The 24,231-nt window shown below is 43.9% G+C and overlaps 1 protein-coding gene across 1 annotated transcript; it reads right to left on the reverse strand.

The window, feature by feature from the left end:
• Positions 1 to 11,048: 11,048 nt before the first annotated feature.
• On the reverse strand, positions 11,049 to 12,038 carry LOC123777387 (olfactory receptor 10A7-like). Its single transcript, XM_045774036.2, has one exon. The coding sequence runs from the start codon at positions 12,036 to 12,038 to the stop codon at positions 11,049 to 11,051; it is 990 nt and encodes a 329-aa protein (XP_045629992.1).
• Positions 12,039 to 24,231: the final 12,193 nt, after the last annotated feature.

Raw genomic sequence — 24,231 nt, forward strand, 5'->3', positions numbered from 1 at the left:
CTGGGGAGAGACAAAGTTTGTTGACATTCTGGTTTCTTCAGAGACACAGCAGTTAATAAAAAAAATCAGGAACAGGTTCACAGTGCAAGGAGACCCTAGGACTGGGCTAGCCCAGCTTCTGATGGAAATTGACTGTTACAGACAAATGCCAAATAGATTTTGTGAGCCATTGTGTTCCATTGGTCTATGTGTCTGCTTTTGTGCCAATACCAAGCTGTCTTGGTGATCACAGCGTTGTAATACACCTTGAAGTCAGGCAACGTGATGTCCCGAGCTTTGTTTTTCTTTTTCACCATTCTCTTGGCAATTCGGGGTCTTTTCTGGTTCTATACAAATTTTAGGATTGTTTGTTCCAGCTCTTTGAAAAATGCCAATGGTATTTCAATAGGGATGGCATTGAAAGTGAAAATTTCTCTGGGCAAGATAGACATTTAAACAAAGTTTATTCTTCTAATCCATGACCCTCAACTCTATGGACAACTAATCTTTGACAAATCAGGAAAAAATATCCAATGGAAAAAAGACCATCTCTTCAATAAGTGGTGCTGGGAAAATTGGACAGCTATATACAGAAGAATAAAATTCGACCATTCCCTTACACCATACACAAAGATAAACTCAAAATGGATGCAAGACCTCGATGTGAGACAGGAACCCATCAAAATCATAGAGGAGAACATAGGCAGTAACCTCTTCTACATTGGCCACAGCAACTTCTTTCAAGATACATCCCTAAAGGCAAGGGAAACAAAAGCAAAAATGAATGTTTGGGACTTCATCAAGATCTAAAGCTTCTGCACAGCAAAGGAAACAGTCAACAAAACTAAGAGACAACCCACGGAATGGGAGAAGATATTCGCAAATGACATTACAGATAAAGGGCTGATATCCAAGATTTATAAAGGACTCCTCAAACTTAATACTCAAAAACAAAGAATCCAGTCAAAAAAATGGGCAGAAGACATGAACAGACACTTCTCCAAAGAAGATACACAAATGGCTAACAGACTCATGAAACAATGTTCAACATCACTAGCCATCAGGGAAATACAAATCAAAACCACAATGAGATACCTCCTTACACCAGTCAGAATGGCAAAAATTAACAAAACATGGAGTGCCTGGGTGGCTCAGTTGGTTAAGCAACTGCCTTTGGCTCAGGTCATGATCCCTGGGTCCTGGGATCGAGCCCAGCATCATGCTCTCTGCTCAGTGGGAAGCCTGCTTCTCCCTCTCCCTCTGCCCCTCCTCCAGCTAGTGCTCTCTCTCTTGCTCACTCTCTGTCTCTCAAATAAATAAATAAATAAATAAATCTTTTAAAAAATTTAACAAAACAGGAAAAAACAAATGTTGACAAGGATGTGGAGAAAGGGGATCCCTCTTACACTGCTGGTGGGAATGCAAGCTGGTACAGCCACTCTGGAAAACAGTATGGAGGTTCCTTAAGATGTTAAAAATAGAGCTACCCTATGACCCAGCAATTGCACTACTAGGGATTTAAACCAAAGATACAGATGTAGTGAAAAGAAGGGCCACATGCACCCCAATGTTCATAGCAGCAATGTCCACAATAACCAAACTGTGGAAGGAGCCGAGATGCCCTTCAACAGATGAATGGTAAAGAAGATGTGGTCCATACATACAATGGAATATTACTCAGCCACCAGAAAGGATGAATAGCCACCATCTGCATCGACATAGATGGAACTGGAGGGGATTATGCTAAGTGAAATAAGTCAAGCAGACAAAGACAATTATCATATGGTTTCATTCATATATGGAACATAAGCAATAGCATGGAGGACCACAGGAGAAGGGAGGGAAATCTGAAGGGGTAGAAATCAGAGAGGGAGATGAACCATGAGAGACTCTGGACTCTGGGAAACAAACTGAGGGTTTCAGAGGGGAGGGGGTAGGGGGAAGGAGGTAATAGGATGATGGGTATTAAGGAGGGCACATGCTGTGATGAGCACTGGGTGTTATATGTAACTGATGAATCTTTGAACACTACATCAAAAACTAATAGTGTACTATACAGTGGCTAAATGAATATAATAAAATAATAAAAATAAAATAAAATAAAACAGTGGAACATTAAAAGAAGAAGAAGAAGAAGAAGGAGGAGGAGGAGGAGGAGGAGGAGGAGGAGGAGGAGGAGGAGGAGGAGAAGAAGAATTATTTGTGAGCCAAACTCTGAGCATGAGATCACAGTCTTTACTCAGATTGGCCTTACTAAGTCTGTGTCCTTATACAATCAGACTGCCTGAAAATTGGGAGAAAATCACTGGCCTTCCATGAGGTTGTTATAATAAATAAGGCAATGGATGGAAATTGCTATACCAAATAATAAATTAGGATTATTGTTATTTCTGTTCCAAAAAAGTGCTTATTATAGGTTATGTTTTTCCTTTCTTTGTATACTCCGTGTAGGAATTTGGGACATAAGAAGTAGGAAGAAGGAAGGAGAAGGTAGGAGAAGAAAGGGAAGAAGGAAGGGGGGGTAAACAGAAGGGGGAATGAACCATGACAGACTATGGATTCTGGGAAACAAACTGAGGGCTTCAGAGGGGAGGGGGGTAGGGGACTGGGATAGACCGGTGATGGGTAGTAAGGAGGGCACGTATTGCATGGTGCACTGGGTGTCATACGCAAGTAATGAATCATCGAACTTTACATCAGAAACCAGGGATGTACTGCATGGTGACTAACATAACATAATAAAAAATTATTATAAAATTTTTTTAAAACCCATACAAAAGGAATTTGGGTGTATTCTATAAATCTGGAGTAGAGCAAGACTGTCAGCTCTTTTGTTTGAAAATGCTCTTCTTCTCAATGCAGATTTATTTTGAGAATGGTATTGGGCTGTAGGTCACCGGTGATGATGTTCAAGAAAAGCACAGAGGGAGGATCCCCCAAAAGACTGACATGCCTTCAGCAGAAGACTGGAAATATCATTTACTGCATCAGTGCGTGTGATCACAAATACACATAGGCATCATTTCCTCCACTGCTACATTTCAGGAAGCTGAGGCTGACAGAAAAAGTTGTTAATGTACACTGGGACATACAATCTCATAATGGAAACTTCCATAACTCATTGAGCCCCTCGTATGCATTAGTAACTTGCCATAAAACCTACTTATATTCATTGGTTTTACGCCGTAAGACAGATATGGAGCCCAAACAAATAAATGCACTTGCCCAAGACCATACAGCCAGCTCGCAACAACCCAAAGGAGGACACACAGCTAGGCCAGACATCTATGCTATGCCAACCCCATTCCATTTCATCTTCACAATCAAGCTTGAGAAGTCTATACCTGGGACATGGGGAGTGAAGAGCTGACGAGTGATCCAACTAGAGAATCCCTCTGACTACAGGCTGTCATTCAGAGAATTCATTCAATGGCATTCATTAAACTTCCCTTCTATGCTAGGTGTTGGGAATACATGGGTGGAGAAGACACATATGGTCCATATCTGTTGGCACTGATTTCCTATGAGAAAGAGTCGATGAACAAATAAACCAATAAAAAAAAATTAATTCCAGGTTAGAGGGGGCCATGAGATAGGTGTTCAAGGCTATGCAAGCAAAATTAATCGAGGATAAACTAATGACAGAGGTCAGTATCTGCCAAGTTTTCATAAGAAAGATGTCTACTCAAAAAGTTAAAAATAGAGCTACCCTGTGATCCAGCAATTGCACTACTGGGTATTTACCCCAAAGATACAGACGTAGTGAAGAGAAGAGCCATATGCACCCCAATGTTCATAGCTGCATTGTCCACAATAGCTGAACTGTAGAAGGAGCTGAGATGCCCTTCAACAGAAGAATGGATAAAGAAGATGTGGTCCATATATACAATGGAATATTACTCAGCCATCAGAAAGCACGATTACCCACCATTTACATCAACATGGATGGAACTGGAGGGGATTATGCTAAGTAAAGTAAGCCAAGCAGAGAAAGACAATTATCATATGATTTCACTTATTTGTAGAACATAAGGAATAGCAGGGAGGACATTAGGAGAAGGATGGGAAAAATGAACGGGGGAATAACAGAGGGGAAGATGAACCATGAGAGACTATGGACTACGGGAAACAAACTGAGAATTTTAGAGGGAGGGGTGGGGGGATGGGCTAGCCTTGTGATGGGTATTAAGGAGGGCACATATTGTATGGAGCACTGGGTGTTACATGCAAACAATGAATCGTGGAACATTACATCAAAAGCTAATGATGTACTGTATGGTGACTAACAGAACATAATAATAAAAATAAAGAAAAAGGAAGGAAGGAAGGGAGGGAGGGAGGGAGGGAAGGAAGGAAGGAAGGAAGGAAGGAAGGAAGGAAGGAAGGAAGGAAGGAAGAAAGAAAGAAAGAAAGAAAGAAAGAAAGAAAGAAAGAAAGAAAGAAAGAAAGAAAGAAAGAAAGAAAGTCTATTCTGTACAGCAATGTTAGGGAGGAAAGGTGTCCTGAGAGTCAACCTCTCAAGTTATGATAGCAGGAACCTGGAAGAACTTCCTGCATGAAAGAATTTGTTGCTGTAAGTTTTCTCCTAGCTGTAGAGCATCAGAGTCTCCCAAGAGGCCAGATTTATAGATCCTAAGGTTCTTTGCAAAGGCATAAGGAGCACGAGCTAATTTAATCCTCGGGACATACAGATGTTGTGTACGTTACTGCACAAACACAGATTGGGCAGCCAAGCCTCAGGGTTGTGACTCCAGCAACTCACTTCACAGCTGTCAAGCAGAACTTGCTCCCCGGTAACCACTTCTTGGATAGGAGTCCTGGATGGGAGTCCACTCATCTTTCATTTCCCATTCCACCTCAGTCCTTCCCCCCAATTGAGATTTCTCGCTCCCCCTCTTTTTGGTTCTGCCTCTGATCTTCACTATTCTCTCATCCGTATTCACTCAATATGCACCTCTCCACAAATCCTTTTCTGATTTGCCTTTCCTAACTTAGGGCTTCAGATCTTCTGCCAAACCAGTGAGTGCAGCCCTGGAGGGTCACATTAGCACCTGACTCCCAAAACTAGATATTCAGAGACTATTCCACCTCAAAAACAGTTGTTATCCACGAATTCTTTGCTAAGAGCTGTGCTAGGTTCAAGGGAGACATGGTGGTCAGTGAGAACGCATTCCTGGTCCCCAGAGCAATCTGGGCCACAGAGCCTGACCTGTCGTCTTAGCACTCCACTTAACTTCGGTTGTGTGTCATTCAAAACTAGAGATAACCATCTCTCCTCTGAACTCTACAATTTCCCCACTGTCAGAAGAGGGGCAACATAGTGTTGTGGTTAAAGCTTGAGCTCAGAGTTATACAGAAGTAGGTTTCAATCCTTTTGTTCTAAATGAAACTCAGAATTTTTCAGAAGACAGACCCTTGGCTGACAGTCTTTAATGGTAACTATTTATTAAGTAAGGGGCTTTCTGCGCCAAAGTGATGGCTATATGGGCACGAACCAAACTGGTTTTAGCCTCAAAGTGTTCAAGAACTTTCAAGGAGGGGAACTCTAGGAAAGTCACTCAATTCGTTTAATTCTGCCTTGTAAATTAATAAGCACTGTGTGGATAAGTACTAAGGGTTACATCAGTTACTGTTTCTTAAGTATTCAGAACTGGTACCTGATATGCTTTGGATATTCTATAAAAGACAGTCTCTCTCTGTTGGTCTTTGTCCTCACCCCCCAAGAATAACATTTGGTCTCCTCGTGTGATGGCTGAAGGACAACAGCTTCAGATCCGTTCTTGCTGATGCTGCTCCTGGAAGAGGCTCAGATGTTCGGGTGCATTCAGCTGCTACCCGGAGGAGGAGATGCCGAAGAGGAGAGTCACCTTTCAGTCCATGTTGGAAGGAGCCGTTCCTGGTCCTGAATGAGGCATCCACTCCTCCCACCCTTGTTTCTCTTCGTGGTTCTGGATGCTCTAAGTTGCTTAGTTGACTCTCCCCACAGTGAGAAGGAGGCAGGGAGGCCGGCTTAAATTGGAGCTCTGGACCTCAGAGACTTGCCCTGGTCTCTGCAGATTTGGAGAAGAGTTGGTGTGAAAAACACTTACTGATACTCTGTGGAGGCTTAAGGGGAGGAGGAGCCTCGGAGCCACCCTCAGCTCAGGCCATCGTGCATTGACTGATTTATTCCCAATGCCTGTCTTGTGTTTGGGTCCTGGGGTATAAGGATGAGTGGTAAACTGTTCCTGCCTTTGGTTGATAAGTTTGGTTATGGAAACACAGGTTCATAACTTGCTCTGAGAAGAGCTAATGCATCTGAGGACCACAGGACAGGACTTTCCAGGAGAGACTGCAGGCTAAGACAATGCTGCCCATTGAAAGTAGTGGCAGAAATGAGTATCTGCACCTTCGTGTTCAGATCAGTTTCATCCACAAAAGCCAAAAGATGGGAGCTACCCAAGTGTACGTGGATGGAGGCAATGATAAGCAAACTGTGGTATATGCACAGAATGGAGCTCAGCTCTCCGCAAAACACGGACAGAAATTCTGACAGAAGCAAATACACAGATGAATCTTGAAGACCTTATGCTAAGTGAAATAAGTCAGCGACAAAAGGCCAGATACTATGTGATGTCACTTATACGAGGTGCCTAGAGTAGTCAAATTCCCAGAAACAGAAAGTAGAATAGTGGCTGCCAGGGGCTGGAGGAGAGCTGAATGGGGAATTAGTGTTTAGCGGGTAGAGAGCTCCCATTTTTCCAGATGAAGTGTTCTGGAGACGGATGGTAGTAATGGTTGCACAACAGCATGAATGTACTTGATACCAGAGAACGGTACGCCTACCGATGGTTAACAAGGGCAAATTTTATGCTATGTATATTTTTCGACAATTAGAATCACTATAACCTTTATATCCAACCTGAAGATACTTGTGTGAATCTTTCCACACCTTTATCCTTGCTCACACACACACACATCCAGAGGTCTAAAGTACATTGACTCCTGAGGAACGTTGCCCAAACTATTCTTTCTGACAAGAGATTGCCTTTCCTCACAATGAAATCCAATTCAACCCGTTAAATTTCATATGCAACTTCAGTCTTCGAAAAATATTTTTGAACCCTCTGTTTTCTCTAGCCACACAGAATTAGTTCCCTTCTCTGGTAAAACAGTACGGTGTGATGGAATTACTTCTGGGACCACGGTAGGCAATTGGTCAGGGTTGGTTAAACACTCGCATTCCAAGTGAGGTTGTGGAAATGTTCTGCAGAGTTGGAGCCTGACAGATGATATTCAGCTCTTGACCCAAATCTCAATAGCTGCAGAACCTTCATGATTTACTTTGTCTCTGAACCTTCCCGTAAGATAACCTTGGAATAAACCTAACCAAAGAGGTAAAAGATCTCTACTCTAGAAACTGCAGAACACTTATGAAAGAAATTGAAGAAGACACAAAAAGATGGAAAAACATTCCATGCTCATGGATTAGAAGAATGAACCTCCCTATAAAATAAGATAACCCTTCCTTCCTCCCAGGGTCATTGAGAGGATAAAATTGCTTAATGCATGTAAGTCTCTGAGCTCAGTGCAAATTAAATACCCAGCAGATGGAAGCAATAATATTATTACCATGAGACAGGTATTAAACCAAGACATCTTTTAGAAAATTATATTAGCAAATACGTGTCACATGTCCAGTGTGGTGATTGACCCGTAGTAGATACTCAATACACACTAGCTCATCTCCATCCCAATGTTCAAGATAATGACTCAGTGCGCTACTACACCTTTCATACTAAATTATAACTTTTTTTTGTCTTATGCGTCCTCAACTACAAAGAGGTATTTGAGAAGAAGAAACTTGTCCTTTCTTTCTGTATTCACAGAGGCAAGCTCAGGGCTTGACTCACAGTGCATACTCCAGGAATGTTAGATGATGAGGGGTGGGTAGAATAAAACTAGAGGTCTGCTTCCCACTTCCTAGAAAGTTCTGGTTCTCATAAAATATAGGCTTAACTTCAGAAGGCTTTCTCATGATACAACCAGGGATAGGGGAGACAGGAGGTAAGAGGAGGGATCTGGGAGAATGGTGGCCTGGAACCAAGGGTTTGTTGTGTTCTTTTGTTGTTGGAAGGTCTGAGGTAGAGACTAGGGCTTAAAACTCAGGGTTTATGAGGCCACAAGCTTCTTAAATCCAGTAGTGATTGGGTCATATTTTCAAGAGGAACCTGAAACAATGGTGAGAAGGACAAAAACCCCAAGGACATCTTCTTGAGAAGACCATTGTAAAGTGACCTTGGCAACCACTGGGTCCAGGCCAAACAGAACTGCAGGGTCAGGCAGGGAAACTGGGGCTGATGCTGTATCATTTTAAGTCCTTTGGTCACTAAAAAGAGAAGCTAACTCTGGATCACTTAAGCCAAGAAAGTGGCCGGAGACTGTGGGATTGCTGAAGAACCATATTTTGCTAGGATCATGGACCAGGACAGTTTTGGTAAACTGGATAAGAAGTACCAGGCCGACCACAGAGAGTAGTCAGTTCCATATTCAGTGCTTGTTTCACTCAGTGATCCAATTCCAGGGAGCAAGTGCAGGAATGGCCGAGTTTGGGGATATCAAGCCAACACCCTATACGTGGTGAGGGCAGAGGGAAGTACTTCCATCAAACTGCCAAAGACAAGAGACTGTAGGGAGTAGGTACAGGTAGCTTCCCAAAGACAAATCCACACACAGTTACTGGGAAAACGGGGAATGAGTGCACAGCAAGAAAATCAACAGATGTCATGAGAGATGCCCTGTGGCTGAGGAATGTGGTGGCTTATCTGATACCAGGAGGCTCAGCTTTTACACAGCTGTACTGGGCACAAGGTTGATGGCCCAATGACCACTTCTATATTCCAAGAACTAAGGTTCTTGGTCATAACCGTCCATAGAAGTAGGTTGAGCAGATTTCAGTGGTGAAGACCTCAGAGTTTCAAGAAAGATTTTGGTTAGATTCTAGACCACTTTCCCTTTAGTGTTTGCTTTGGGATTGATGTGTTCACCTTCTTTGTCCTCTCCCTACCAAGGAGGCATCTGCTAGACTAGTAGACGCACATCTCTACATTGGAATCACACAGGGCACTTTTTCGTGAATACATATTCCTGGGCTGTGATCTCAAAGTTTCTGATTTGGTAGATCGGGGTGGGGCCCCACATTGGGGGTGGCATCTCCATGCTTAACAACCACCCCAGGTGTTTCTGAACCACATCTTAAGAAAATGCTGCGCATTCCTGAAAGGTCACGAGGGCCCAGACTATGTTATCTTATTAACCACAGTGTCCTGGGGCCCTTGAGAGGTGCCTGACACATAGTTGATGTTCAATACACACTTGTTTGTTGTCTGATGCCAAATTAAGGAGAAAACACAGTAGTTACATTTTTATAGTGGTTGTCTCATTAGATCGCCACCATAATCCTGGGTGGTGGCAGGGCAGGGGTTCTTCCTCAAACCCTTTCCCATTTATACAGGGTGAGACTGAGCCTCAGAGAGACTTGTCCAACAACCACATTGAAGGATTTCATTCCATACTTGAACTCCAAGTCCCCCAATGCCAAATCCAGCCTCCTGGGAATACTATAGTATGCTTCCTCCTGAAGATAGAGCTTTGGATTTCTAATCTATGAGGACATCTATGTGAATAATGAATGGAGACCATGAACTGAGCACCAGCCGCATTCCAAGCACTGTGCTAGGTGCTTCCACACATCTCCTTGTTTAATGGTAACGACCCCATGTGGTAAGTATGGTTATTATTCCCACTCCAGAGATGAGAAGGCTGAGGCTCAGAGAAGTCATGTCCTAGTTTGTACAACCACGAAAACAAAGAGTGACAATTCAAATCCAGGTTTGTCTTCTAGAAAAGCCAGATCCCTCCAAAAGTAGAGCATAAACTAAAGGGAAGAAACTTCTCCTCTGATACATTTAACTCTATTCAAAAAAATATTCTTACTGAGCTTGAGAGAAGAAATAATGTCACTCATGTACCAGGCTAATTATTAGAGAAGAGATCAGTAAATCAGGGAACTGAGAGGGATAGAACACCAACCCAAATTGGCTTAAGTAAAAGACAAATTTACTGGTTCACCTAAAAGGAATTCCCAAGGGCATGACAGACTTCAGGCATGGCTGGATCCAGGAACTCAATAAAATCATTAGAACCACATCTTTCCCCCATCCACTACCATTGGTTCTGATTTTCTTTGCAATGACTCCATTACCAAGCAGGAACTCCCCTGCTAAAGAACAGATAGTTGATGGCATCTACAAGCTTACACCCTTAACAGCTATGAACAAAGAGAAGTTTGAACAAAAATCACAATGTCTGGCTCTCTGAAGTAAGTTTTAAAGCCCCAAACTACTCACTCCTCCATTTGTTGATATCGTTTGTCATATAACCTCACGGTTCCTCTCACAAAGAGACAGAGTGTACTTCCTTACCCCATGACTATGGATATGGCCATGTGACTTGCATTGGCTAATGCCATCTTACTGGGTGTGACATGGTCAAAGCTTTGAAAATCAGTTGAACAACTGGGCCTTCTCATTCAGCTATTGTAATGAGAAAAGTCATGCCGGAGCTCTGGTCCCAGGAGAAGGAGGGGAAACGTGAGCACCAGACTAGCTAAACCAAGTCTATGACAGTCAACACTCATTTGCATGAGCAAGCGTAGCCAAGATCAGAAGAACCACCCAGATGACCTCAACCTAGATTAGCTAACCTTCAGCTGATTGAAGATTTGTGGCGATAAACGACATGTTTTAATACACTACGTTCTAGGATGGTTTTCCACACAGCATTCTTGCGGCGCCTGTTAACTAATGCACTCTCGTTGACCCAAATTAGGTTCATTTGTCCGTCACTACCGAATAACTGTAATCAGGGACTGAATTATCTGTCATGAGCCTTTTCTTGGGCAGAAAGAACCAGCACCACCATGACTGCAAGAGGAAAAACATACAGTTTCCCAGAAAAAAGTCAGAGTACTGCACCACATATTTGCACATAGATCCTTGTCAAACATCCACCAACAATTCCTGAAGAGGTCATTCGTGGGGTCCAGATTCCTGGCGGTGGCAACACACACGCCCCAGGGCAGCCTTCACCTCCTTGTTCCGAAGGCTGTAGATGAGGGGATTGAGCATGGGGGTCACCAGGGTGTAGGACAGGGACACCACCTGCTTGCTCTCTGGGGAGTAGCTGGCCTTGGGTCGCAAGTGGATGACCCCTGTGGTGCCGTAAAACAGAACCACCACGATGAGGTGCGAGGCGCATGTGGACAGGGCCTTGTGGCGCCCCGTTGCCGACGGCATCCGAAGCACGGTGGCCAAGACCCCAATGTAAGACATGGCTATCAGACAGAAGGGAACCATGATGACCAGCACTGTGGCCGCCAACGCATTGGACTCGAAGACTTTGGTGTCCGCACACACCAGGCTCAGCAGAGGGGCGATGTCACAGAAGAAGTGGCGGATGCCACGTGGCCCACAGAACGGGAAGCTGAACAGCCAGACGGTGAAGACCAGCGACACGGGGACTCCGGCCAGCCAGCACGTGGCGGCCAGCAGGTGGCAAAGCCGGGGGGTCATGATGGCCCCATAGCGCAGGGGCCTGCAGATGGCCACGTACCGGTCCCAGGCCATGGCGGTCAGGAGAAAGCACTCGGACGTGACGCACGACAGCACGAAGAGCAGCTGCAGGGCGCAGCCCGCGGGGGAAACGCCCCGCCCGGGCCGCAGCAGGGTCACTAGCAGCCGGGGCGCGATGTTCAGCGAGAAGGAGATCTCCAGCAGGGCCAAGTGGCGCAGGAAAAAGTACATGGGCAAGCGCAGCGCTGGGTCCAGGGCAGTCAGCAGCACGATGAGCGCGTTGCCCAGCAGCGTGAGCAGGAACGTGGCCAGGAAGAGCGCGGCGAGCAGAGGCCGCAGCGTGGGCACATGCGCGAAGCCCAGCAGGACCAGGTCGCGCGGGGTGCAGCTCTGGTTGGCGCACGGTGGGGCGTCGGGGGCGCCCGGGGGAGCCCAGGCCGCCGGCATGGACCCGGGTGGGCGAAGGAGCCTCTGGGAGGGGAAGAGGTAAGGAGAGGCGTGAAGAGCAGAGCTGTGCCCACCCGGGCTCTGTCTCCCCAACATGCGCTGAGCGGAATAGGGCAGGCGTCTTATCAAAAGGCAAATCAGCTCATGCGGGGTCCTCCTTGAATGCCCCCCATGGGCATGGAAAGAGATCCCGGGGCCGTACGAGGCCCACGAGGTTCTGACTGGCCCGGCCCATCCACCTTCTGACCTCTTCTCCACCGAGCTGCGTCCACAATGCCTGGTCCTGCCTCAGGGCCTTTGCACTTGCCAGCCCAGCCCCTTGAGATGCTGTTCCCTGACTGTTTGTATCACTGGTTTCCTTTTCTAAGGTCTGTGAGGATTTGAGGATTGGTTCTTGGCTACATCTCCATCCCCATCTTCTGATCTTCTCGCTCACTAAGTCCAGCTTCAAAGACCTCCCTCTCACCCCAGGGCCTTTGCACTTGCACAGTAGGGTATCCCCAGCTGTGGGTATGGTTGCACCTTTCTCATCCTCCAGGTGTCCACTCAAATATCACCTTTTCAGGATGTAACCTGCCACCCCCTGCTCTATACACAGTTTGAAATGAAATTGACTACTTTTTCTTCAATAATCTATTTTCTTCTACAGACTGTGAGTACCAGGGGACTAGACACCTTTCCATCTAATGTGTGCTATAACTTCTCTCTCACAAGGGTTCTTTGTGAAGAATAAATGATACAATACACGAGGTTCTGGGCACTGGGACGGTCACATACCAACTCCATGGGCATCAGTGTTTGTTAAATGAATCCAGATGAGCCCACATCCTGCAGTTGTTTCTATACTCCTGTTACATACAACAGGAAGCTTAAATGTGCTGTCAGGGCATTCAAGCTCCCTTGAAGCATGGCCCCCACATTTACTCACTTATTTAGCCAGAGAGAATAAGTCCCTGCACCAGGCACTGGAGCAGGCACTGAGCTGGGATTTGGGGATGAATAGGAAAATCAGACCTGTTCTCTGACATCACGCTGCCATGGGGGAACGGAACGTAGGGATGCCTTCCTCAGAAGCGGGGCAAGGCTTTTCTATAATGGCATCTCACCACCCGGCGTCCTGTCAAGCTTGCATTAGACGCTCCATCAACATTTATCGCATGCGCGGACGTCTGTCTCGCCCGTGATTTTCTCCCCAGCACCTAACACGAAGCCTGGCTTTACTGAATGGCTGAACATCTATCTCGTACATAGCTACGTTCCCCAGGACCTAGGTCAGCGTCTGGCATACACAGAAGTATAAAAATATCTGTTGAAGAATAGAGAACCCAGAAATGGACCCTCGGCTCTTTGGGCAACTAATCTTTGATAAAGCAGGAAAAAACATCCAGTGGAAAAAAGACAGTCTCTTCAATAAGTGGTGCTGGGAAAATTGGACAGCTACATGCAAAAGAATGAAACTTGACCACTCTCTCACACCATACACAAAAATAAACTCCAAATGGATGAAAGACCTCGATGTGAGACAGGAATCCATCAAAATTCTAGAGGAGAACATAGGCAGCAACCTCTACGACATCGGCCAAAGCAACCTTTTTCATGACACATCCCCAAAGGCAAGAGAAACAAAAGATAAAATGAATTTATGGGACTTCATCAAGATAAAAAGCTTCTGCACAGCCAAGGAAACAGTCAAAAGAACTAAGAGGCAGCCCACGGAATGGGAGAATATATTTGCAAATGACACTACAGATAAAGGACTGGTATCCAAGATCTACAAAGAACTTCTCAAAGTCAATACACGAGAAACAAATAAACAAATCAAAAAATGGGCAGAAGATATGAACAGACACTTTTCCAATGAAGACATACAAATGGCTAACAGACACATGAAATATGTTCAACATCATTAGCCATCAGGGAAATTCAAATCAAAACTACATTGAGATACCACCTTACGCCAGTTAGAATGGCAAAAATAGACAAGGCAAGAGACAACAATTGTTGGAGAGGATGTGGAGAAAGGGGATCCCTCCTACATTGTTGGTGGGAATGCAAGTTGGTACAGCCACTCTGGAAAACAGTGTGGAGGTCCCTTAAAAAGTTAAAAATGGAGCTACCCTATGATCCAGCCATTGCACTACTGGGTGTTTACCCCAAAGATACAGACGTAGTGAAGAGAAGGGCCATATGCACCCCAATGTTCATAGCAGCAATGTCCACAATAGCTAAATCGTGGAAGGAGCCGAGATGCCCTTCAACAGATGACTGGATTAAGAAGTTGTGGTCCATATATACAATGGAATATTACTCAGCTATCAGAAAGAATGAGTTCTCAACATTTGCTGCAACATGGACGGCACTGGAGGAGATAATGCTAAGTGAAATAAGTCAAGCAGAGAAAGACAACTATCATATGATTTCTCTCATCTATGGAACATAAGAACTAGGATGATCAGTAGGAGAAGAAGGGATAAGGAAAGGGGGGTAATCAGAAGGGGGAATGAAACATGAGAGACTATGGACTATGAGAAACAAACTGAGGGCCTCAGAGGGGAGGGGAGTGGGGAATGGGATAGACCGGTGATGGGTAGTAAGGAGGGCACGTATTGCATGGTGCACTGGGTGTTATACACATCTACTGAGTCATCGAGCCTTACGTCGGAAACCGGGGATGTACTGTATGGTGACTAACATAATAAAAAATCATAAAAAATAAAAAAAAATAAGCACAAAAAAAATATCTGTTGAATAGCTAAGGAGAGGATCTGCTCTCAGTTCTCACCATGCCCCTCCCCTTAAACACATTCTTCTAATTTCCCCAGGAGCTCACTCACTGCCCGCGCATTCCAGCCTCACGCTGGCAGCCCAACACTCATGCCAAGCCCGGCCCGTGTGGCAGCTGGCTAAACGGCGCAGTAGGGGGGCTGGAGCTGGGGAGTAAGCGCTGAGGCTCCGCGTGTGCCCTATATTAACCTTGCAATGCCAGCAAGACGCCTGTTTTCCTCTGAGCTTCATATTTTCATCTGGAGGTGGATTTCATAGTCAAAACCCTACGACACCGCAGTCTCAGAACTGCAGATGAGGAAAACGAAACTCGGAGAATCTAAGTGTCCCGAAGTAAGTGAAATCACTCTCTCAAAGTCATCTGCACCCTCATACAATGCCCCACATGGCAGCGCTATTCACAGGGGCCAAGACACGGAAGCAACCTAAGTGTCCACTGATTTATAAGCGGACAAAGAAAATGTGACAGATATATATATAATAACACATACAAAAATATATATTATATATAAAATAATGTATAAATATATATAATGTGATATATAGAACATATATCTCACATAATATATGTATTACATATACAATGCAATATTATTTAGCCACAAAAAAAAAACAAAGGAAAATCTGCCATTTGGGGCAACACGGATGAAGCTAGAGTGCATTATGCATAAGTTAGAGGAATATAAATACTGTATGACATCACTTATATGTGGAATCTTATTTTTTTAAGTATTTATTTATTTATTTATTTGACAGGGAGAGACAGAGAGAGAGAGCACAAGCAGGGGGAGCAGGAGAGGGAGAGACAGGCTCTCTGCTGAGCAGGGAGCCCGATGTGGGGCTCAATCCCAGGACCCCGGGATCATGACCTGAGCTGGAGGCAGATGCTTCACCAACCACCCAGCTGCCCCATATATGGAATCTTTAAAAAAAAAAAAGTTGAGTTCATAGAAACAGAGTGGAATGGTGGGTGTCAGAGGACGGGAGCACGCAGAAATGAGACGTTGGGGGCACCTAGGTGGCGCAGTCAGCTCTGTGCCTGTTTTCAGCTCAGGTCATGATCCCAGGGTCTTGGGACGGAGGCCGGTGTTGGGCTCCCTGCTCAGTGGGGAGTCTGCTTCTCCCTCTCCCTCTGCCCCTCCCCCTGCTCATGCCCTCTCTCTCAAATCAAGTAGTTAATTAATCAAAAGAAATGAGATGTCGGGCAAGGGTACAAACTTCCTCTTAGATATGAGTAATTTCTGAGGATCTAATATGCACGTGGTGGTTATAGTTAATAACACTGTATTGTATATTTGGAATTTGCGGAGAGAGTGAACGTTGAGTGTCCTTACAATGCACACCCACAAGTGTAATTGTGGGTGATGATGGATGTTTTAACTTAATTGTGGTAATCATTTCACAATATATACTTATATCAAGTTATCACCTTGTACACTTTAAATATATACAATTTTATTTATCAATTATATCTTAATAAAGCTGGAAAAAATAAATAAAATAGGGAAAAAAAAGAAAACTAAGCCCAGAGAATATAACTGTCTTGCTCAAAATCAAGAGGAAACCAGCCCTCTTACATTGAATAACTTCCCCAAAGTTGCACAGCTGGTATGCAGTGGACCAGATATTCACACTCAAGCCTTTCCATCTACCCAGTCCACACTCCAGCCCTGACACAAGCATGAGAGCTCTGTGAGAGCCCCTAGTTGGGTTGTCATGGAGACCATTGGGTTTACAGTTGTGGGGTTCAGATGAGAGCTTCAGCGTGGGGATAAACATTTGGGCATCGTCAGGACAGAGAGAATTTCCAAAGTCATGGATCGAACGAGCTTACCTGGAGAGACGCTGAGTTAACTTCTGCTAATTCCCATCTCCTCCTCTGTAGTAAGAGGAGGGCATAAGAATTGCTCACCTTACCTGGGCACTCATGACAACTGTGTGAAATGCTGTTGTTATATCTTCCTTGTTTCCCATACGGGGAAACTAAAGCCAGAGATGTTAAGTAAGTTTGCCCAAGTAAATGGAAAAGCATGGCTCTGCACCCATAGTGTCCGGCTTTGGAATAAGCTCTATTCTATGCAGCCTCTACACACAGTAGATACTAGTTTATAAAGTAACACATTAGTACCCTCCCATATGCTTGTCCTACTTCCCCCAAGCCCCACAGAACACCTCCTCCTCTTGCCTCCCTCAGTCCTGGAGGATGAAATTATCCATGGAGTACTCACATTTGTGCTCACCCAGTGAGAATGACGGCCTCCACTCCCTTGGAACCATGAGATCATGAGCAGAGTTCAGACAGAGCGGGGTTCAAATCCAGGCTCCACCTTTTTCTGACCATGTGACGGTGGGCAAGGAGACTTTGCCTCTCTGAACTTCCATTTCCTAGTGAAGAAACTGGGAGAAAGAAAATTTTTTGAAAAAAGGCCCATCTTCAGGGTCATGAGAATCCAGTGAGGTTGCATGTCAGAGACAATGCCCATTGTAAAACCCAGCTTGGAAAAACACACCACCAGGTAGTGGCAGAGAAGACATATGTGGGTTTTAGCGAAATGAGATGTTCATTTCCCTGTAAAAAATTTAATATTTTTCAAGGAAAATGTATTCATATACTATTAATAGATTCCCCAGGTTCATCTCCTGTAAAATGGGGTGTTGGTAGTTTAAACCTAGATTCATCAATACAACACGGTCTGGCATCTAGTAAGAGCTCAGTAGTAGTTATCATTGTTACTATTACAAATGAATAATCCCAGATGCCCCTTCCTAGCTGTGTGGCCTTGGACAGTTTTGTTCCCTCACTGAGCCTCTGCTTCCACACAAACAAATTGGGACTAAGAAGACCTAACCCGCCATGTTGTAAGGGCAAAGCTTAGTTTCTGGGGATGTCTGGGCACTTGCCAGACATGAGTCCTGACATTTCTCTTGACACTGGGAAATCAGTGAGAGGCCTGGGACCTGGTCTCTGGCCTTTCATGAACAAAGGTGTTGAGGGTGATGACTCAGGAAACATTTGATGGGCTGCGAACTACACTTCCTACAGTATGGATGGGGTCGCTAATTACAGAATCTTTAGTTTCTTCAAGTGACTTCACCCACTTCCCTTCTGTGATTCTAGAACCACAACATCCCCACCAAGCAGCTATTAAGCCCTTGGTTACATATCTCTTGTGACAGGGAGCTTATCATCTCTCATGCCAGCCCCCCCCCACTTAGATTTTAGCAATGATTGCAAAGATCTTCCCACCAGCATTCACGTACGTGGTTGGTAGCTGTGTAAACGGGAACAAATTCTTGGGAGGGCATAGTGGCAATATCTGCCCACATTAACACTCAGGAAATCTCTTGGCCCCGCAATTCTACTTCTAGGAATTTATCCGAATAGATGTGCATATGCACACAAAGGTCTGTGGTGGGGTTAGTTAGAGCTGGGCATTATTTCTAAGAATAGAAGATTGAAAAGAACGTAATGCCCATTGATAGGACTAGGGAAATGCATTATGTTGTATTCTTACAGTCCAAAACTCCATAGCTCCTCCTGCAAGAATGGTGTTACTATGTAGAAGTTAAAAATTGAGCTACCCTATGATCCAGCCATTGCACTACTGGGTATTTACCCCAAAGATACAGACGTAGTGAAGAGAAGGGCCATATGCACCCCAATGTTCATAGCAGCATTGTCCACAATAGCTAAGTCGTGGAAGGAGCCGAGATGCCCTTTGACAGATGACTGGATTAAGAAGTTGTGGTCCATATATACAATGGAATATTACTCAGCCATCAAAAAGAACGATTTCACAACATTTGCAGCAACATGGACAGGACTGGAGGAGATAATGCTAAGTGAAATAAGTCAAGCAGAGAAAGACAATTATCATATGGTTTCTCTCATCTATGGAACATAAGAACTAGGAAGATCAGTAGGGGAAGAAAGGGATAAAGAAAGGGGGGTAATCAGAAGGTGGAATGAACCATGAGAGACTATGGACTCTGGGAAACAAACTGAGGGCTTCAGAGGGGAGCGGGGTGGGGGATTGGTATAGGCTGGTGATGGGTATTAAGGAGGGCACGTATTGCATGGTGCACTGGGTGTTATACGCAAGTAATGAATCATGGAACTTTATATCAAAAACTTGGGATGTACTGTACGGTGACTAACATAATAAAAAATTATTAAAAAAAAAATAATAAATAAATAAATAAATAAATAAATAAATAAATAAAATGTAGAAACAAGGTGCACGACACTGGAGAATATGCTATAATTTCTATAAATAGCAGAAGAGATTACATATATGTATTATATATACATCTATACATACATATATATATGCAATGGATGTTTCTGGAAAGATATAAATGATTATGCCAACAGTGGCTGCCTCTGAAGAGTCACTGGGGGTCAGAGACGCAAGAGATATTTGTCATCATACATCCTTGGGACATTCTTAATTTTGTCCATGGACATGTATTTTGCTTGTGAAAATTTTGCTTCTACAGAAATTTAGACACTGAAGAAGGAATGAAAGCCCTTCACAAACAAACATACTTGCTATAAAAACATTTGATCCACTTATACGAGGTATCCAGGGGAAGCAAATTCATGGAGGCCAAAAGCAGAGTGGTGGGTGCCAGGGGCTCCGTGGGAAGGAGATATGGGGAGCTGTTCAGTGGGGACAGAGTTTTGATTTGCAAGATGAAAACGTTCTGGAAACTGGTTGCTTAACAATGTGAATATACTTAACACTACAGAACTGTACACTTAAAATGGTTAAGATGGTAAATTTTATGTCGTGTGTATTTTACCACAATTTAATAAAATTAAAAAATTAAATATATTTGAAATAATATAAGTATGTACAAAACAAACAGAGAATTCCCCAGAAACTTCACATCCCACTTCAAAGTGATGACCAGGATTTATAGTTTGGCCTTATATCTTTCAGATTTTTACATACATGAAATGGTTTATATGATTTGACTCCTACTATAATTTCACTTCACACTTTATTTTATTTATTTATTTGTTTGTTTTTTGGTACAAAAAGGTGGTTTTATTGAAGCACAGGGACAGGACACGTGGGCAGAAAGAGCAGCACGGGGGTCATGAGGAGTGGTCCATTATATACCTTCAAGTTGGGAGGGAGTTTACACTTTAGAATCAGAAAACATTAGGCTTATGAAAATTTACCTGTAATTCCACATAGATCGTACTCATGGATGTTCAATGCATTACACACATAGGTGTAGATTTCATTTTGAAAACAAAATTTGTTTTCAATCACATTTTACATTTTAGCATTTTTCATCCATGGAGTATTTTTCCATATTAATAAAAATATTCATGATTATGATTTTAATTAGCATGCAATACCTTGTCATATGGTGTTGGCAAATAATATTTAAAGAAGTCTTAAGTTACATAAGTCACATGAGGAAGCTTTCTTTGCCAACCAAATGAAGTGAGTAAAAGTACTTACCTCAAAGGTTTGTGGTGGGAACGAATGGAGCTCATGCATTAAAATTCTTACTACAGGTCCTGGCATATGGTGAGCATTTGATGTGTGCTGTCTTACTATCATCATTACTCTGTGATCAATCAAGTTGTATTTGATTTTTTTAGAACTCTAGAGAATGCCACAATGGACATCTTTGTGAGTAAGTGTTGGGCTTGTTTTATCTTTTTAAATGAGTTATGGTGAAAAAGGATTGAGAGAATGAGGAAGGGTGGAGGGATGAAGGAGGAAACAGGGCAGGAGGGACAGAGGGAAGGAGGGGAAGGAGAGAGAGAGAGGGAGAGAGGAATTATTTTACAGTTATGGGATGTAAAGTTTTCTAGAAGATCAGCCAATGCTCTTCATTTTTGGACCAGAAAAGGTGAAGCTCAGAGAGGGTCAGTCTGCCTACATGACCCAGTGGTCCCCTCGCCCCACTCCCTTGCTCCTACTGCCACCCTGTTCTGATGGATGAAGCAGGAATCAGAAGCCCAATGAACTTCACCAACTCAGAAAGCAAAGCAGGGGCATCCACACTTCCTGCCCCCCGTCAGATCCTCAGAGAACCATCCTTTTTCTCCCCGAATAACCAAAAGATGCTCTACTCCCAAAGAAGGTTCTCAGCAACCAGTGCATCCACAGCTCAGAAACTTGGCTGAAGGCAGGCTCAACGAATATAAACTTCTGGCCAGGGACCTTGAGGCTGTCATTTTCCCTGAAGACCTCAGAACCAGGGCTCATTATCTACCCTCTGTGTCCACCCACGAGCAGTGGGGACATGGCCCTCCCATTCTGTCCACCCCCTCTCTCCATGACACAGCTGAAAAGGAATATACCTCTCCACGGCAAGGGTGCTTGATGTTGGCAAGGGTGTGAACCAACAGTTCCTCTTGTACTGCTCTGGCAGGTGCACAAACTGATGCAGCCATGCTGGTGGGCAAGTGGACAGACAGGTTAAAATGAAAGCCTACCTTCCCTGATGCAAATCAAACCCAGAGTGAGATATCATCTCACACCTGTTATGATGCTTATCATCAAAAATAAGGGGAAAAAGAAGAGATAACAAATGCTGGAGAAGATGTGGAGATGATGATGATGAGGATGAGGATGGTGATGATGGTGGTGATGGTGATGATGGTGGTGATGATGATGGTGGTGGTGGTGATGGTGAGGATGATGGTGGTGATGGTGATGGTGATGATGATGATGGTGGTGGTGATGATGATGGTGGTGGTGTTGATGGTGATGAGGATGGTGATGATGGTGATAGTGAGGATTATAGTGATGATGATGAGGATGATGGTGGTGATGATGGAGATGATGACGGTGAGGATGATGAGGATGGTGAGGATGGAAATGATGATGGTGGTGATGATCATCATCATGATTTTGTCATTATTTTTCCAGGATCCTGAGGAAGGAGGGCATTTGCAGGAGATAAGGTCAGGAGCCATGGCAAAATGTCTGTATTTAGGGGGATTTTATTTCTGTTACAATGGGAAATGATTGCAGAATTTTAACTTAGCAAGGGACATGATCTGACTTAGGTTCATTCTGAGTTCCTTTCATGAAGTTTAGGATGAGAATTAAGTAAGTGACACACGTGAAACCTGTCACTGGGGTTGGCACACAGTGGATGCTCTGCGAGCCACAGTTGATGTGTCACAGGCTAGCTCCTCTTCTAGGCTGGAGTTCCTTGGGGACAGGGTCTGTGTCTGATTTATCTCAATGTCCTCAGTGTCCAGCACAGAGCCTGGTGCAGCACAGCTGTGTGGCTGTTAGAAGGCTTCGGTTGCAAGCAACAGCAACTGACTCTCTCAGGAACAAAGGAAACCCAGGCCTCCATGTCTCTATCAGCAGGAGTTGAGGACCCCCTAAAATCTGCGTACTCCTTGCAAGAAATCCCCCTTCTCTCCCTTTCCACTCTAATGCTCTCAACCTTGCTATTCTTTCTGCCTTGAAATTATCAGGATTTAACTCCTTGGGTCCTTTTCACTCAATGTATGAAAAGTCAAGTCTCCTGGGCCATTCCTTATTCTTTGGACTCAAATCCCTTTACATATCTATGGGCACAGAGCAAAACACCCAGGCATTCCCTATTCCGTTTCCAGCTTTCATAGCCTGCTATCACTGAAGCTGCTAGATCCAGCCATGCCTGAAGCCACCCTGCTCTCCATTGCACTTATCACTATCAAACATGCCATGTACTTCATACATTTTGTACATTATATGACTCTCCCACTGGAATGTAAGTTCCATGACTATAGAGCTTTGGTCTGTTTTGTTCACTATAGTATCCCCAGTGCTCAGAATAGTGCTTAGCATATAGTAGGCACTCAACAAAGATTTGTTGACAGAATCAATAAATGGCTAACTTAAGCAAAAATATTGAAACTATGGGAATTGTATGAGGCAGCTGGTAAAATCTATGGAAAAGTCCAATCATGTTATCTCAGAAAGCACATAACTGAGACAATTCCAAGAATACTAAAGGATTCTCTTCTGGAATCTTTGTGATGAGTTGACTCTGAACATTTTCCACCCTTGAGGCACAAGAAGGAATAGATGGGCCACCCCCTGGCCAAAGGAGGACAGGGTGCCATAGTGGGACATCTCACCAAACATAAGTACAGTACTTCCCTGTCTCTGTAAGAACGCATTCATCTGCAAATGTCTTTTAAAAGTGGCTTAAATCAGAGAATGAGAAGAGAAGCCACAGACTAAGAGGAAATACTGCAAAAGGCACATCTGATAGAGGACTGCTATCCACAATATACAAAGAACTCTTAAAACTCAACAATAAGTAACTTCCTTCAAGACGTATCTCCAAAGGCAAGTGACACAAAAGCAAAAACGAACTTTTGGGACTTCATCAAGATAACAATGTTCTGCACAGCAAAGGAAACAGGCAACAAAACTAAGAGGCAGCCCACGGAATGGGAGAAGATATTTGCAAATGACATTACAGATAAAGGGCTGATATCCAAGATCTATAAAGAACTTCTCAAACTCAACACTCAAAAAACAAATAACCCAGTCAAAAAATAGGCAGAAGACATGAACAGACACTTCTCCAAAGAAGACATACAAATGGCTAACAGATACATGAAAAAATGCTCAACATTCACTAGACATCAGGGAAATACAAATCAAAACCACATTGAGATACGACCTTACACCAGTTAGAATGGCAAAAATTAACAAGACAGGGAACAACAAATGTTGGAGAGGATGTGGAGAAAGGGCAACCCTCTTACACTGTTGGTGGGAATGCAAGCTGGTACAGCCATTCTGGATAACAGAATGGAGTTTCCTCAAGGTGTTAAAAAGAGAGCTACTCTACGACCCAGCAATTGCACTACTAGGGATTTACCCCAAAGATATAGATGTAGTGAAAAGAAGGGCCACATGCACCCCAATGTTCATAGCAGCAATGTCCACAATAGTGAAACTGTGGAAGGAGCCGAGATGCCTTTCAGCAGATGAATGGATAAAGAAGATGTGGTCCTTGGGGTACCTGGGTGGCACAGCGGTTAAGCGTCTGCCTTCGGTTCAGGGCGTGATCCCGGCGTTCTGGGATCGAGCCCCACATCAGGCTCCTCCGCTATGAGCCTGCTTCTTCCTCTCCCACTCCCCCTGCTTGTGTTCCCTCTCTCGCTGGCTGTCTCTATCTCTGTCAAATAAATAAATAAAATCTTTAAAAAAAACAAAAAAAAAAAAAAAGAAGAAGATGTGGTCCATATATACAATGGAATATTACTCAGCTATCAGAAAGGATGAATACCCACCATTTGCATTGACATGGACGGGACTGGAGGAGATTATGGTAAGTGAAATAAGTCAAGCAGAAAAAGACAATTATCATATGATTTCACTCATACGTAGAACATAAGGAATAGCATGGAGGACCACAG

This window comes from Ursus americanus, chromosome 21 (assembly GCF_024610735.1).
Source record: "Ursus americanus isolate L20-20 chromosome 21, mUrsAme1.1.p, whole genome shotgun sequence".
In the NCBI taxonomy this organism is placed as follows: domain Eukaryota; kingdom Metazoa; phylum Chordata; class Mammalia; order Carnivora; family Ursidae; genus Ursus; species Ursus americanus.